The sequence below is a fragment of the Schistocerca gregaria genome, chromosome 1, assembly GCF_023897955.1.
Source record: "Schistocerca gregaria isolate iqSchGreg1 chromosome 1, iqSchGreg1.2, whole genome shotgun sequence".
NCBI classification, from domain to species: Eukaryota; Metazoa; Arthropoda; class Insecta; order Orthoptera; family Acrididae; genus Schistocerca; species Schistocerca gregaria.
The window spans coordinates 544,590,789-544,607,117 of NC_064920.1; the positions used below are offsets into that span (position 1 = coordinate 544,590,789).

The 16,329-nt window shown below is 42.3% G+C and overlaps 1 protein-coding gene across 1 annotated transcript in view; it reads left to right on the forward strand.

Moving 5' to 3' along the window:
• The window catches only part of LOC126355861 (uncharacterized), a 151,326-nt gene extending 135,682 nt beyond the window's left edge, over positions 1 to 15,644 (forward strand). The window contains exons 2-3 of the mRNA XM_050006356.1: positions 13,808 to 13,964; positions 14,798 to 15,644. Coding sequence (XP_049862313.1) covers positions 13,808 to 13,964; positions 14,798 to 14,990 — 350 coding nt within the window. The 3' untranslated portion in view covers positions 14,991 to 15,644. The remainder of the gene's footprint in view (positions 1 to 13,807; positions 13,965 to 14,797) is intronic.
• The last annotated feature ends 685 nt before the right edge of the window (positions 15,645 to 16,329 follow it).

Sequence of the window (16,329 nt, forward strand, 5' to 3'; positions counted from 1 at the left end):
CCTCCAAACTTTGCAGAAGATACCCGTTTTTCCAGAAGTTACCTGGAGCTGTGAAATCTGAAAGGTAGAAGAGCGGTACCGAAGGAAGCAGAGAAATGAGGCTGAGAAGTAAGTCGTGCATGGCTAGCTTGTCTGCGACACTGGGTTCTGGATTAGAATCCCAGTCCCACATATTCTTCTTAATCTGCCAGTAAGCTCAGAGTTCTGGTTCAAAGTCATATTGTATATTACCTGTTTTAATAAACAGTAAACCCAGAGCACGCTTCTAGTTGAAAGTTGCACATCTAACGGCTTCCACGGACAACAAAAATTTGGTTTTAAATATTTCGTATAGTTATTGACTGAACATAAAAAATACTATCATCTACTCGTATAGAGCTACAATCTTACGTTAAAAGTTTAACACGGTAAGTCCAATATTACAGTACCAAACTGTTTTTCTCTTCGGGTAGCGTTACTCGTGGCGCACAAATTAACCAGACTGTATTAAGACAGAATTTGAGAATGAGAACACAACGAACTTTCAGTATACACACACACAAATTCAAACATTTTCTTTCTCATATGCTTAACGTGGAGTGTTTGAAAAATCGAAACTTCATTTATAAATCAACTTCATATATCTGATTACAAGTGAGTCGAAATATTAAAGCATCAGAAATGGGGGGGGGGGGGGGAGAGGAGGGGAGGGGTTGACTATTAGACAAAGAAACTTTGATACCCATGATGAATGTTAGTGAAATGTTTGGTGACTGGTCGAAAAGTTATGTAAATCTTCCCACGCTGTGCCCATGGTGCAGCAACCATATTTTCAGTTCGAAAAAATAGCCTAGGTTGTAAAAAAAAAAGAATAAGCTTTGGCATGTTTCACTTTGGGAAGGCATTTACAGAACTTTACTACTTACGACTAGTGCATTACCCACAGCTCTTATACGAATTTTAAAGATGTCTGAAAGAGGCGAAACGGGTCAATAAAATTTATACTGTGACTTCTGAAATTTTCCCGGCATATTTCGTCTTCTAATAACTTCCGGTTATGCAGCCGGATCCCGTCGACATTCTGCCACGATATTTCGACCCAGAGACGTCCGGCCATCATCAGGTGAGTACACAACTACTGAAGAGCCCAGGTGCAGTCGCGGTATTTATGCCGAATCTCGCGCATGCGAAAAGTACTGACATCCTACAGCGCATGCGTCAGTTATTGACATGCGCGACATAGCCTGGTTGTACCTCCTGCCCTCGGTGGTGAAAGTAAAAGATCATCTAGTCATTGGGTATCGAATGACGCTGTCGATTCCGCTGTGATTTTATAATTTTAATAATAGGATTCAAATTTTTATCCAGCTGAAAGCCGTTGTCACGATTTATAAGATTATCGGCAAGACTTACTTCCACTGATTATTTGATTACGGAATCCCAAAATCCGGAAACCGGAGCTGTCATGACAAGAAGCAACGTACTGAGGACGCTGGTGAAAACTTAAAATCACTTGCGTTCCTTCCATACGCCGGGAATGTGTCGACGAAAATAGGCAGATTACTGAAGAAATATAAAATCAAGGTTATCTTCCGTCCACCAGCACCGAACCGGGCTCTGGTTGGATCCGTTAAAGACGATTTACAACTGAAGAAAGCAGGCGTCTACAAAATTCCCTGTGAATGTGGCTCTGCATATATTGGCCAGACGACAAGAAATGTCCATGAACGATGCACAGAACATGCAAGATACACCTGTCTGCGGCAACCGTCAAAATCGGCAGTAGCAGAGCAACGGCTTTCAGCTGGATAATAATTGGAGTCCTGTTATTAAACTTATAAAATCACAGCGGAATCGACAGCGTCATTCAATACCCAATGTCTAGATCTTCTACTTTCACCACCGAGGACAGCACGTACAACCCGGCATTGCCGCGCATGTAAACTGATGCATGCGCTGTAAGATGCCAGTACGAGGTGAATTCAAGTTCTGAGGCCTGTAATTTTTTTTCTAATTAACTACTCACCCGAAATCGATGAAACTGGCGTTACTTCTCGACGTAATCGCCCTGCAGACGTACACATTTTTCACAACGCTGACGCCATGATTCCATGGCAGCGGCGAAGGCTTCTTTAGGAGTCTGTTTTGACCACAGGACAATTGCTGAGGCAATAGCAGCACGGATGGCGACTGTGCGGCCACGAAGAGTGTCTTTAATTGTTGGAAAAAGCCAAAAGTCACTAGGGAGCCAGGTCAGGTGAGTAGGGAGCATCAGGAATCACTTCAAAGCTGTTATCACGAAGAAACTGTTGCGTAACGTTAGCTCGATGTGCGGGTGCGTTGTCTTGGTGAAACAGCACACGCGCAGCCCTTCCCGGACGCTTTTGTTCTTCACAACATTTTTGTAGGATGCACCTGTTACCGCAGTGCCCTTTGGAACGCAATGGGTAAGGATTACGCCCTCGCTGTCTCAGAACGTGGACACCATTTTTTCAGCATTGGCGGTTACCCGAAATTATTTTGGTGGCGGTGAATCTGTGTGCTTCCATTGAGCTGACTGGCGCTTTGTTTCTGGATGGAAAAATGGCGTCCACGTCTCATCCATTGTCACAACCGACGAAAAGAAAGGCTCATTCATGCTGTCGTTGCGCGTCAACATTGCTTGGCAACATGTCACACGGGTAACCATGTGGTCGTCCGTCAGCATTCGTGGCACCCACCTGGATGACACTTTTCGCATTTTCATGTCGTTATGTGCACAGAACCCACAGAAATGCCAACTCTGGAGGCGATCTGTTCAACAGTCATTCGGCGATCCCCCCCAAACAGTTCTCTCGACTTTCTCGATCATGTCGTCAGACTGGCTTGTGCGAGCCCGAGGTTGTTTCGCTTTGTTGTCACACGATGTTCTGCCTTCATTAAACTGTCGCACCCACGAACGCACTTTCGACACATCCGTAACTCCATCGCCACATGTCTCCAACTGTCGATGAATTTCAATTGGTTTCACACCACGCAAATTCAGAAAACGAATGGTTGCACGATGTTCAAGTAAGGAAAACGTCGCCATTTTAAGTATTTAAAACAGTTCTCATTCTCGGCGCTGGCGGTAAAATTCCATCTGCCGTACGGTGCTGCCATCTCTGGGACGTATTGACAATGAAGGCGGCCTCGTTTTAAAACCATGCGCATGTTTCTATTTCTTTCAAGTCCGGAGAAAAAAAATCGGAGACCTTAGAACTTGAATGCATCTCGTACATTTCGTATGCGCGAGATTCGGCATAAATACCGCGACTGCACCTGGCCTGTTCAGTAGTTGTGTACTTACCTGACGATGGCCGGTGCAAACTAGATTGTTGTTCCTTACTCATTAAAATGTTCTCGGATCTCGAGCCGAGTCAAGTGGTTAAAGTATCACCAGCTGAAGGCAAGACACTCCTTGGTCATTGTCAAGTGGATTGGCTGCTGGTACACCCTTACATGCTCTAGCTGACGCGAGGGCCACGAGATTCACGGACCGTCAACGAACTTGTGACTTCACACCAGTTGTCTTGTCCAAGACGCCGCGATCGGTCGACTACGTCAGAGACCCACGGAAAATCAGTATGTCACTAAGCGTCTTAACTTTGTCATGTTATCAAGAGCTTCCTAGTATTTAAACGCGTAGGTAAGAAATACTTACTCGTTTGAAATACTAACTCGCTCCCCGCCGAAGATGGTATCTGGCAATCGTAAGACGTGTAGCGTAGCGTGCTGTGACGCAGGTCAAAGGCCGTCGCGGGTACGTCACAGCACGTGACACTGCAGGTCTTGAGAGCCAGCAGCCTCTACGGCAGAGAGCGACTAACAATTTTAAATGAGTTTAATTATTCTTGAGTGCACGTTGAAACGCACACGACAAAATTAAGACCTTCACGGGGTGCCTTTCCAGTTACATATTGATTTCACTTGGGCCATGCGGGGAGCCGAAGGTTTGCAAACTGCAGCGGCCAAGCCGGCTAGAGTAATGTTAGAAATTCGTTGCTGGGCCCGTATTTCTCGTGGACTCCGTGCACGGTATCAAGATATAAACATATGGTGACTCCGCATTACATGCGCTAGCTTCAACCTCTCGGTCACTGGCTCGCACGCCGCACAGAGCTATAGTCCGCCGTCTCTACTGAGTGCCTCTTGAATGAAATTAATTTGAGTAGCTTCTTTAATTACTGTCGCAGAGGCCATTCGTGCGAGCCACGATCGATGCTCAGATCTGATGCGATGATTATCTTCTAGAGCCAGCTCAGCCAAAACAAATTTTTCATTATAGCGTTGGCGATTAAACTTCCCGTGCTCCTTCTTGCGTTGCTCTGCAGTGCACCCTGTTTCGGCCACACTCCAAGGGTTTTTCGTAAACACTAGGTGTTCTGCGAAATACCGCATCTTTAACTGGTCTCAGGAACGGCTGGATATTTGACGGAGGCTTGATGATTGGTTAGAATTTTTGCCTCCCTTACCCGTCACGTCGTCACGAAAATGCATTAATGCAAACTTGTTTGCTGGCTCCTAGTCGGTGGTCTTACTCCGTTTCCTACTTAATCACGCCATTCATCTGTTGATCATTGTAGTCATTGTTCCTGAAGTCCTTGATTGGTGATTCACCTTACGGTGCAAGTTACTAGCTTCTGATACAGTTCTGCCGTGGCTCGCTTGTGGGACAATCTAATTAAAGAAGCCACGGAAACAAAAATCACTGACAGCACTCGCAATAGACGGTGTCATGCAGTTGAGAGCAACGTCAGACCTAACGATCGTGAGGGGAAAAGTGGGCACATCGAACGAGGAGTTCATGTATGTCCAATGTTGCCCTTACTTGGCGATCCGTTGGCAGCAGTAACGTGACAGTAGACATCTGAAGGATACGTTAGCTGCCCATCAGCAGTAATTCCAATTGACAATGGCCAAGAAGTACCATTTTAACCAATTGATGCGTTTGGAAGCCTGCGAATATTTTATTCGATGTTACCGCCGCGACAAACTGCATTCTTAGCTTCCCGTGGCCACTGTTCCGTTAAAGTAGACATCTCATTGACTTTCTGTGCCTATATATTTCGTGCACGTTGTTTTTCAACATGTATCACATAATGGCCTTAACTGAATAAACATTCTCGTTCTGTGCAGCAGGGCAGACGACATGTTTATAATGAACTCCGGCAATTGTCTTAGTTGCCCGAAGCTGGTAAAGACGACGATGTACTTTCTTGTTGCTAGTCACCAGTACCAAGAAAAAAATTGTCTTAAAACTATACGGAAAAAGAATATTCTTCCACTTGCATTTCATAGTTTTGTGTGTGAGCGCTGAATGGCTATTTTATGTTAATTTGGGGAAACAGAGAGAGAGAGAGAGAGAGAGAGAGAGAGAGAGAGAGAGAGAGAGAGAGAGAGAGAGAGAGAGAGAGAGAGAGAGAGAACTGTGGCTAATCTGGATTTAAACCAGAAGCCTTACCTTGAGCTGTGGAGGTCCAACTTGAAAGTATGCAAAAAAGCTTCTGAGAAGTTGGGAAAGTAGACGTGAGGTACTGGCAGAATAGGCGCTCCGAAGACGATTTATAAGCCGTGCTTGGACAGCTCACATAATAAGTGCAGGGTTTGCGAAAGGCGCATTCCCGAGTTCGACACTCGACCTGGCACTTAGTTTTGATCTGCCAGGAAGTATTAGTTATATTTTTCCTCACCCCATAAGAATCTGCACACGTGACTTCAATCTTTCACTACTAGTGTGTCCGCTCGTTGCACGGCATTCACCAATGTTGCAAAATCTACGTAAATAAAAACTTGAATGTTCGTTTGTTCAAACTCGTAAATCTCAGAACGTTATCCGCAGATTCCTTTCCAGATTTTGACACAACGTTGCTTTCCAATATATGTAACATATTAAACGAAAAAGTTATTACCAAAACTCTCAAAAAGGTCCTAACAGATTTACTTCAAATTTTCACACAATTGTATAGTGAAGTCTCGTATGGACATAATATGTATATTTTTAATATTCAAATATATATGTAATACATTAAAGGAAATATTGTTACCAAAAATTTCAAGGTACTCGACCGATTTACTACAAATTTAACCGACAGTGTAATAAACGTTTGGCGATGTGTAGTTGTCTTTTATGTACGTAATACATAAAGGTACAGGGTTTTTCTCCTAAGAGTCGCCAGGCGCATTTTCTCTGGTGTTTCGGCAGGTATTTTCAGTTTAGTTTTTACAATGTGTAGCTGAAGTCGGCTCCAACAAATACTGCTAATGTAGTCTTCCATGCGACACTCATTGTCGACGGAACGCGTTGGTGTGTTCCCTGTTACAAACTGAATTTCTTTTAACGCTTGTGTGTTTTCACAAACATGTGCTTCTTCCTTTCTTTTCCATTGAACTAGACTGAGCCACAGCAATACGTGGCCGGGAACATGTAGGAACTGATAAAAAGTGGAAATTGAAGAAAGACATTTGGGACCAGTGTGAAATTCCGTTCAAGTATATCAGACTAATCGGGGACAGTGCCAGAAATGTATGCAGCTTAGGTAACTGTAAATGGCTTTTTTTTACATTAGAGGATAACGTACTTCTGAGACTAAATATGTAAAATTAAATCATCTTGAATGCACAGACGATTTCGGTGTGTAGAACTGATGTAGGGAGCAAGTCAAGAGAAGTAGCCACATTATTGAACGTGTGCGCATAAATGCACCGCGATATAAGAATAACGAAATTCAGAGGCTTCCACGTGCCATATCCGCTGTCATAAGGCATCACAGATCCCATTTTGATCCAAGCTGTATTAAGCTCATATGAGGGCATAGGGGCGTTTTGCGTTCGTAAAACGAGCATCATCGTGCAGCAGAAAGCACAGCAAGCGAGAATAACTGTCCTAAATGTGTGGTGGACTGGGATCGGCGAACAAAAGTTTGATGGGAATGGCATCGCAAAATGGGTGGCGCCCTCATTTCTACCTCAGAGTTCTGTCCAGTATTATTCTTCGACTGTTCCTCCTTTTTTGCATGTTTTCGTTCATAGATTACCGATATAAACGACACAAATTTCCTTTTTTATAACTGTTGCGTTTCTAGTTTCGAACAACTTTCTAGTCCACAGCACAGGCCTACATTGGTGTTTTAAGCACCCTCTTGCTTCCCACTGCTGAAGAGCAATTCGGGGATGGCGACTGCGTCTTTCAACACGATCCACCACTTGTTCATAGTGTACGGCCTGCACAGTCCTGACCAGAATCCTATAGGACACCTTTGGGATGTTTTGGAACGCCGACTTCGTGCCAGGCCTCACCGACCGACATCGATACCTCTCCTCAGTGCAGCACTGCGTGAGGAATGGGTTACCATTCCCCAACAAACCTTCCAGCACCTGATTGAACGTACGCCCGCGAGAGTGGAAGCTGTCATAAAGACTAAGGATGGGCCAACACCATATTGAATTCCAGCACTACCGATGGAGGGCGCCACGAACTTTTATTTTCAGCCAGGTGTTCGGATATTTTTGATCAAATATTGTTTCTTTCATCAACCTGTAGAAAAAGCAAGAAGCTCATACTTGAACTGAAAAATGTATGAACGTTGTCAAAGTTCACGCATACATATTTTATCGCGAATTTAACGTATTTAGAGATAAATATAAAATACTGTGATAGGTGTGAAACGGTTCAGTCTGCGTAACGAAAAATGTCCTCACCAATGAATTTGCGCTCAATTGTACCTCGTAGAAACTCTCAACGAGAAAGTAGTTTAGGAAACTATAAAATTTTGTAACATCTGTAACATCATTATTGTATCGTGTTACCTTTGAAAGCTGTTCTTTTCTGTCCATGCGCGCGCCATCGTGCGGGATTTGCATGTTCCTTATAATTCTTGTTCCGAAGGCTCGCCGTAATAAACCAAGAATGTGCAAGATCATCACACTTCCTACTGTAACGAGTTAAAACTTCACCTTCGCCCCAGATATTGTATACTATACAAATAAACTAAACAAAACTACCTGTACTTACTTCCAAGCACCATCTCCCATAGAGGTCGTGCCGATATATTTGTTCGTATTATTTTGCGAAAACAAGGTATCGTGCAGGTAAGTTACAGGTCTGTTGTCCTCCGTGTGCAATAAATGCATAATCCGCAAAAATGTAGCTTTAAAGACGGTAATAGACACTCGTTTCATAAATTTGCGTCCATTGTCACGTTTTTGGAACTGAAAAGTGGCTAGTGTATAACTGGGGAATCTGATCGCATCCTGACACACTACGCTTCGAACACATTTTTTCCCAGAGCATATTTATTGTTAAGAGTCGGAATTTGGTGAAAATATACATGAGCACGTCTTGCCCCTGTCCTATTTTTCTTCGTAGTCTCCATCACATTCTATGGCTGTACGCCAACGCTGTGGACGTCCGTGTATTCCCTGTTGGTAAAAGCTCTTGTCTTGAAGGCATAGTCATGTTCTCGCTGTATCCATGGCAGAAAGACCTCACCGTCGGTCTCAAAACGCTCCAACAATTCGGATGAAATGGCCTTTCTTTGAATCTTGTGGTCCGCTGTGAGCATTCGTGGAACCCATCTCGAGCACTTCTTTGAATATCCGATAGACTCGATCATTGCAGACCCACTTCCAATTGCTGACCGACAACTGTAGAGCCAATTGTCGAGTTGTGATGCTCCAGTCGGCACGAATAATGGCATCCGCACGATTCAGCATGTCTGGAGCAGTGGCTCTGACAGGACGTCCCGAGCGTGGCTGATCATGGAGCTGTGTTTCCTGCATTTCCCAAAGCTGTAACGTTCTTACCCATTGCTCAACTGTACTATCAACCACAGCATCGCCCTACACCGCACACAAACATTTATGGATGTTCACCACGGTTTCTTTTTCGGCACACAAGAATTCAATAACAGCACGCTGCTTGTAATGAGTCGTATGTAGACGCCATTTTGACGCTGTAACACGGCTCTGCCATCCGCCAGAACGGTTCGAAACGTCACCGGCGCACAGAACGAGCATCAAATGTGGAGCACCAACAAGGACGTTTGAGTATGTATATTAACAGCTTTTTAAAAACTGTGCGGTATTACTTATTGAAAGACCCTCGTATGAGAGGAAACGTTTGAGGTCGGTGATTTCCATACCTCCTGCTGAAATGATTTCTGGCATAGAAAAAGATCGTCCAACAACGTAACTGCTCATTTTCTGAGTTACAGAGGAGCACGTTCTGAATGAATTATTAATTTGACATTAACGATGTAATATTTTCATTCGCAGGCAAATATTTCACTCTTTACTATGTTTTTTTTTCTTCTTCCGTCATATTCAAAATTCCCACTATCGATTGGACATTCTCTCTCCTATGGAGTAAAGTACTTGATGATGCTTCGTTGACTGCCATCTGGAGAGTTCCGTGAAGTTATTCTGTGTGGTAGAGGGCGTTAAATTGTAAAAAATTTGTCAAGTTATTTTTCCAGTTGACACCGTAGATGTTTGCTATGCAGGAGATGTTACGTCTCGAACATTTCTATCCTTAGTCCTTCCAGCCCAGTGTTAAGCCTAGAAAATACAGCGCGCTCGCACACTGAGAGCACTCAGATGAGCTGTCAAGGGCTATTTGGCAGAGCAGAGATAAAGCGCTAGATTGCCGCGCGATTAGAGGGGCACGTGACGGCAGAAGACTTAGTTCTGCGAGCCGCGTGGTGTGCACATTGTCTGAACAGACGTCCGCTTCTCAGAACAAACCCCAACACGGCTAAAGCTCAGCGGAGAACTTGTGTGCGGTGAGTCACTGCGAAACACTGACTGCAAGCGATATCAGTTCGCCACACAGGTGTCCTAATAATACAAACGATGGCTCTCCCGTAGTGGAACAAATATGCTTTTCCTGTAAGCAGTTCAGATTTTCTTTGCCAATTTCCCAGCAAAGGAGGTTGGAGGATTATGGAACCTCACAAAAATGCTTATGAGTATTAACTTCTAATGGTCAGGGTTGACAGTCATGAAGTTTCGGCCTTTGCGCCATTTTCAGGACCTGCAAAAGATTTTGATTTAGCACATGCCACACTTTAAAATCCTCAGACATGTATCCATGTCATGGTCAAAAACAAACCTTCTCACCTTACAAATACATCGGATGAGTGCGAAGCTCTGTACAGTAGTGGACAAAACGAGCGAGACTCCTCGCCTTTTCGTTATGCTGATCCGCACAGCTTTAAAGTCAGCTACACACTATAACAGGCAGGGCGACGAAGTGCTACCAACATACTATGCACAGGCGTGAAATTGAAAACAGTCTGACAAAGTTTGGATAGTTCGTCAATCATATGTAAGACTATACGAGGGTTGGAACTTAGTGGCAACTATTTATTCACAACCGATACAAAAGTTACATGTTTGCACCTATTACTGTCCTTTAAAGTAGTCACCAGCATTGTGTAGAACCCGTTGCCGTTACTCGCTAATAACAGTATTTTGTTACTTCGATAAACATCCCGAATGACTGTCACATAAGCGGTGACATAAAGGTAGAAAATTCATGTTTTAGAGTCCAGAAAGCTCTACGCAACAAACTGCAGATCATTTTGACATTTTCATTGAGAAATTGCCGGCTTGTTCATGTCTCGCGTAATAATAGAGGGCTCTTTGCCTGGGTAGTCTGCTGGCTTAGTGAAAGGTGTCTGCTACTGCAGGGGACGTCTGGTTTGTTTTCGGTCCTAATCTCGATGGAGACAGACTATCAATAAAGCAATTTTAAGAAATCCTTGCGCCCCAATACGTTTTATTGCTGCATTTATTTTGTACTTGCGCCCTGTGGATGTCAATATGAAACTCTCGTAGAATTTCGTACTTGTTACTGCCTTCCTTTTTCCGATTCTGTCAATTGAATAGATTTACGTAAGGCACTGAATGATTTTCAACTGAATTTCGTTATGAATCTTCACGCTTTGCTAAATTTGCACACTTTCATGGTAGGTCAGCAACGGGAATCCACTATGACTGGTCCGGAAGTTGACACACACTGTTTCGTGGTCGAATGGGTACAATATTTTGCTAATTCGTAACGATCTGGGATACTTTGTCTTACTAGATAGTTGCGTTATCTCGCTAAACTGAAATTAATTTTTATTAGTACAGTTCTTAGTAATTAGCGTCTCTTCTTTCATTTATATCTTATATTCACGTGTTGTGTTTAACACACTAATCAGCATTAGTATAATCTTCCACATGATTGAAAACAGTCTGACAAAGTTCGGATAGTTCCTCAATTTCACGCCTGTGCATAATATGTTGGTAGCACTAAGTCACCTTGCCTGTTACGCTGTGTAGCAGACTTTAAAGCTGCAGCATAACGAAAAGGCGAGGGGTCTCGCTCGTTTTGTCCACGACTGTACACAATTTTACGTAATTTACGTGTTTGTTGTTCCTGCCTTGTGGGATACATATATCCAGGAAAATGGTGTACCTCAGGGTTCCGTCCAGAGTGTCGTCCTCTTTGCTATCGCCATTAACCCTTTCATGGCCTGTCTGCCACCAGGCATCTCCGGCTCCCTTTCTGTTGACGATTTCTTCATCTATTGCAGTTCTCCACAGACCTGTCTCACTGAGTGGTGTCTTGACCATCTTCACTCCTGGAGCTTCGACAATGGCTCTCGCTTTTCCACCGACAAAACCGTCTGTATGAATTTCTGGTGACACAAATGGTTTCTCCCACCATCTTTACAACTGGGGCGTGTTGCCCTTCCATTCGCTGAAACTCCTGGGGCTCACGCTCCTCCCTTGTGTCTTACCTGGCATCCTGCTGTATGCGGTTCCTCAATGTCCTACATGTCCTCAAAGGTACTTCCTGGGGTGCTGATCAAACCACGATCCTCCATTTGTACCGGTCCCTTGCCATTCGAAACTCTACTATGGGTGCTTTGTTTATGGGTCTGCATGCCCATCCCGCTTACGCCATGTCAACACTATCCACTATTATAGCGTCCATTTGGCCACTGGCGCCTTTTAGGCCTACACCAATCTCGGTTGAGTGTTTGTATGCTGAAGCTGAGGAACTTCCCCTATCCTATAGTCGTGACTTTCTCCTCAGCCGGTATGCGTGCCATGCATGACCACCGATCCTATGCTACCTCCTTTGATCACCAGTATGGGGCTCGTCCTTCTCTGTTACGTCCTGGAGTCCGCTTTCAGCACTTGCTAGGACACCTTACTTCACACTACCTACACCTTTCCAGTGGGTGCAAACCTTTCACCACCTTGGCTTCGTGAAGCAGCTCTTGTTAACCTTGGCCTTCATCCCCTTCCTAAGGACACTAGTCATAACTCGCTCCATTGCCTTCAGTTTCATGACCTTCACGTGGAACTTTGCGATGGTACTTTTGTTTACACTGGTGGTTCTTAGACTGACCGTGGGGTCGGGCGTGTCTTCACCATTGGCACCCGTGTCTTAGAATACCTGCTTCTGGCACACTGCTCAGTATTTACCACTGAGCTCTTTGCCCTATATCAGGTCACAGAGTAAATCTGGCAACACGGCCTTTCCAATTGTCACCTGCTCAGACTCACTCAGCCTCAAAAATATATGTGCGCTGTACACTGCCAATCCCTTAGTGGAACGGGTCCAGGAAAACTGTCACTTGCTCACTCTTGGTGGAGCCAGTGTGATGTTTCTGTAGGTTCCTGGTCATGTTGGTCTGCCAAAAAACGAGGCTGCTGCCAAGGCTGCAGTTCTCGTACCTCAGCCCACTAGATCCTATATTCCCTCTGATGATCTGAGTTGCCTTGTGTCAGGACATGGTGTCCCTTTGGCATTGCCAATGGTCCTCCCTTCATAGGAATAAACTCAAGCTTATTAATCCTCTCCCAATGGCTCGGATGACCTCCGCTAGGCTCTCCCACTGGGAGGAGGTAATTTTAACTAGTCTGCGTAATGGGCACTGCCTTTTTAGCCATTGTAGGGGTGCTACCCCACCACTATGCATCCATTGCACCCAAGTTTTAACTGTTGTCTGCTTCCTGATGCAATGCCCATTTTTAACTGTTTATAATCCTGCTTGGGTTTGCCATCTGAATTATCGACCGTTTTAGCAAATGATGTGCATGCTATTGACCATGTTTTACTTTTTATCTGTCAAAGCAATATGGCAAAGGCCGTTTCATTTTTAGTTTTTGAACCTCCGTTTCTGTATGGTGTCTTTTGTAACCCTTTCTTCATGTGCCTGTTTTTATCAGTCCTCTCTTATTTCAGTTAGGACTGATGTCTAGTCATCTTTTAACTCGTGTCTTCATATTCTATAGTTTCGACTTGGGCACGTATGACCCAGTTGTTTCTTGCTCCCTGAAGCAAAACATAACAAAACCAAACCACATCTTTGCAGTGGAAACTTTGATAATGATATTGGACGTCAGAATTCAGTAGACAACAGCTGTTAGACATTAACACAATCCACCTTCAGCACATCACAGGATCTCTATTAACATAGGTTGTTTATTTAGTTAAAATATTCTCAGAGGAGTGGTCATTAATGTAACAGAGACATGTGACCTTCCCAAGAAATACTTCACTCCAAATTAATAATAAACGTTGCATCACTGTGAGTTGGTCAAATTATTGAAACTCAATCATGTAGCATATTTTGCATTTACAATAATGATCGGCAGTAAAGTTTAAAAGAACACTTGTGTAAACAGTGAACCACTGACACACTCAATGAAATTTGGACAGTAAATTTGAAGTGCTAAATACTAAAATAAATAACTAATACTGAGAGACTTTTTCTTTCTTTGCTTACATATGCTGTTTTTGTTCCAGAAACAATTGGGCCTGATAGGGAGAGTACAGCCACACCACTGCTGTCCAGTGCAGAGGAGCTGAACTCTGCAGCAGTGCTGGCGGGAATCATCATTGGTGTTCTACTGACAGTCTCACTCCTCTTCTCACTTGCTCTGCTAATAGACTGCAGAAACAGGTCTGAATTTTTCAGTGAATATTTCCATCCATAAGTTTCTCGTGTGCAAATGCATCAGTCAGAAAGGGTGTTAACCATAATGATTTGGATTTTGAGATTCTCAGATTTAGAGATTTTCTTCAAAGACAATGTGTGAAATTTATTCCTTTCCGAAGCACATTTGTGCACACAATCAGTTTAGCCATTTGAAAATGATCTAAAACTGGTGCCCTGCTCCAGATATTTCTGAACCAAATTCATCTTATGTCCATGTGATGTCTGGTGGTGATACACAAACTAATAAAATTGAGGTAAATAAAATTATCCACAATCTTGTCCCCAAAACTGAAAACACCTTATGGGCATCATTTCATACATCAAACATATTAAATGTTAGTCTGGCTTGTATTTCAGATTCTTTTTTTTTCTAAATTTTTCAATACTCCTTCTTTGCAGTACATTTCATGGCCTCCAATTAAAAATTGTACACTTTTTCATTGTAGGATGAAACTTTGTTGTTTTGACAACAAATGATGGTGACAGCAAAGATCATACGAAATATTTGCTTCACATGAGTAATACTACTAAACTTTATATATATATATATATATATATATATATATATATATATATATATATATATATATATATATATATATATATATATATATATATATATACACACACACACACACAAAGATTCCAAGACTTACCAAGCGGGAAAGCGCCGGCAGACAGGCACATGAACAAAACACACACACAGAATTACTAGCTTTCGCAACCGATGGTTGCTTCTTCAGAATGTTATGCTTGACAAATATCAGTAACGCTAAATTTAATTAACGTTGTTGCAGGAAACGAGAAGCATCTAAGCATGGAACACCGAGGAAAGTACGGGTCATTAGAAAGTTACCAGTGCTTATTCCTGGTCGTAATGTGAATGGAGATGCTCTCGCCTTTGTTAACAAGATCTGTACTGAGAACTCCATGACTTCACCAGTTACATCAGTTGCACCTGTTTCATCTGCAAGAGAAGAGATCTGTTAAAGAAAAGCCATTGAACAAATCTTGAAATTGTGCTTTTCAACCAGGCAGTTTGATAAAAAGACTGAAATCAGTGAGAATTTCAGATATATTTATTATATCAGTTGATATACAGAATTTTATACATGTACATAAAATCTATATAATTGTTCCTTTATATTTTTAAGCATTTTTAAAGAGATGTCTATAATATGCTAGTCATTCCTAAAGAAAATAAATTGTTTAACTTACACTAAATTTGTTTTGTTTTATAATTGCTCAAATGCCTATAAAATGCTACATGTAAAGACTTGGAAGTTACGACTTCTGATTTTGGTATATGTTGTTTATTAAATTAGTTCTGCCGGATGTCTAAACCAAAAAGATTTTGACAAGTTTTTGACAGCATCTTCAGAGGATGACTGCTAGTCCACTGGTATTATTCTTAATTAGCTGTGATCTCAATGACACTTGTTATTGAAGTATATGAACTTATTATGGCAATTAGTTCTACAATGAATTAACTGTGCAATTAGTATTTATTACACAAGAAATGTACAGGAAACCTCAAGCTGATTCAAGTATTAACAGTTCATAAAAAGTAAATGTTTACATACAATGTCGATCTAACTGTACATATTGTTCTTGTTCTTCACCATACAACACGAAATACTTAGTTCAAATTTTTACTTAATGAGTGTTCATTACACAACCAACCAGTACCCCACAATCTCTCTCACCAATCACATACTGCATCAAACACAACAGTAAGTACAACGAACAACAGCTTTATAGGGAAATTCAATATACATAACTACAAGTATCTCAGATTATAAAAGACGACATGACCACTCCTTACAGACTACGAAAGAGGTGTCTGTACTGGACCTCTTCCAAGAGGCAATAGAAGTATATTCTAACAGTTATGGAAAATTTCATCAGTTCTTGGAAGAACATAGACATATTGACAACTTGAATACACAGTATTTATGTTCCACAATATTGTGAAATATTAAAGCTATGTATTAAAGTTCTCAAGCAGTATTTTTGTGTTACAAATACCTAAAGGATCAGTTGCAAGGTGTGGTACACTCAGCTTATATCAAAAAGTGAATTACCTGCCTGGTGACCTAATCAACAGTAAAACTGAGATCTGTGTTCCATCAGATGTCCTGTTTTGCTTTTAAAATTTTCAGCTGCTGTTTTTTAGTGGGAAGGGCTGCAGTCTGTAGATTATGTTTCCAGTCTTTTTGGAATGTTTTGCATCTCCTGCATTATACACTGAGGGGCCAGAATTACCATGTATACATAAGCACTGCTACAGTATACGGCTTAATCAAGTCAACTAGTCTAGAGAAGGATG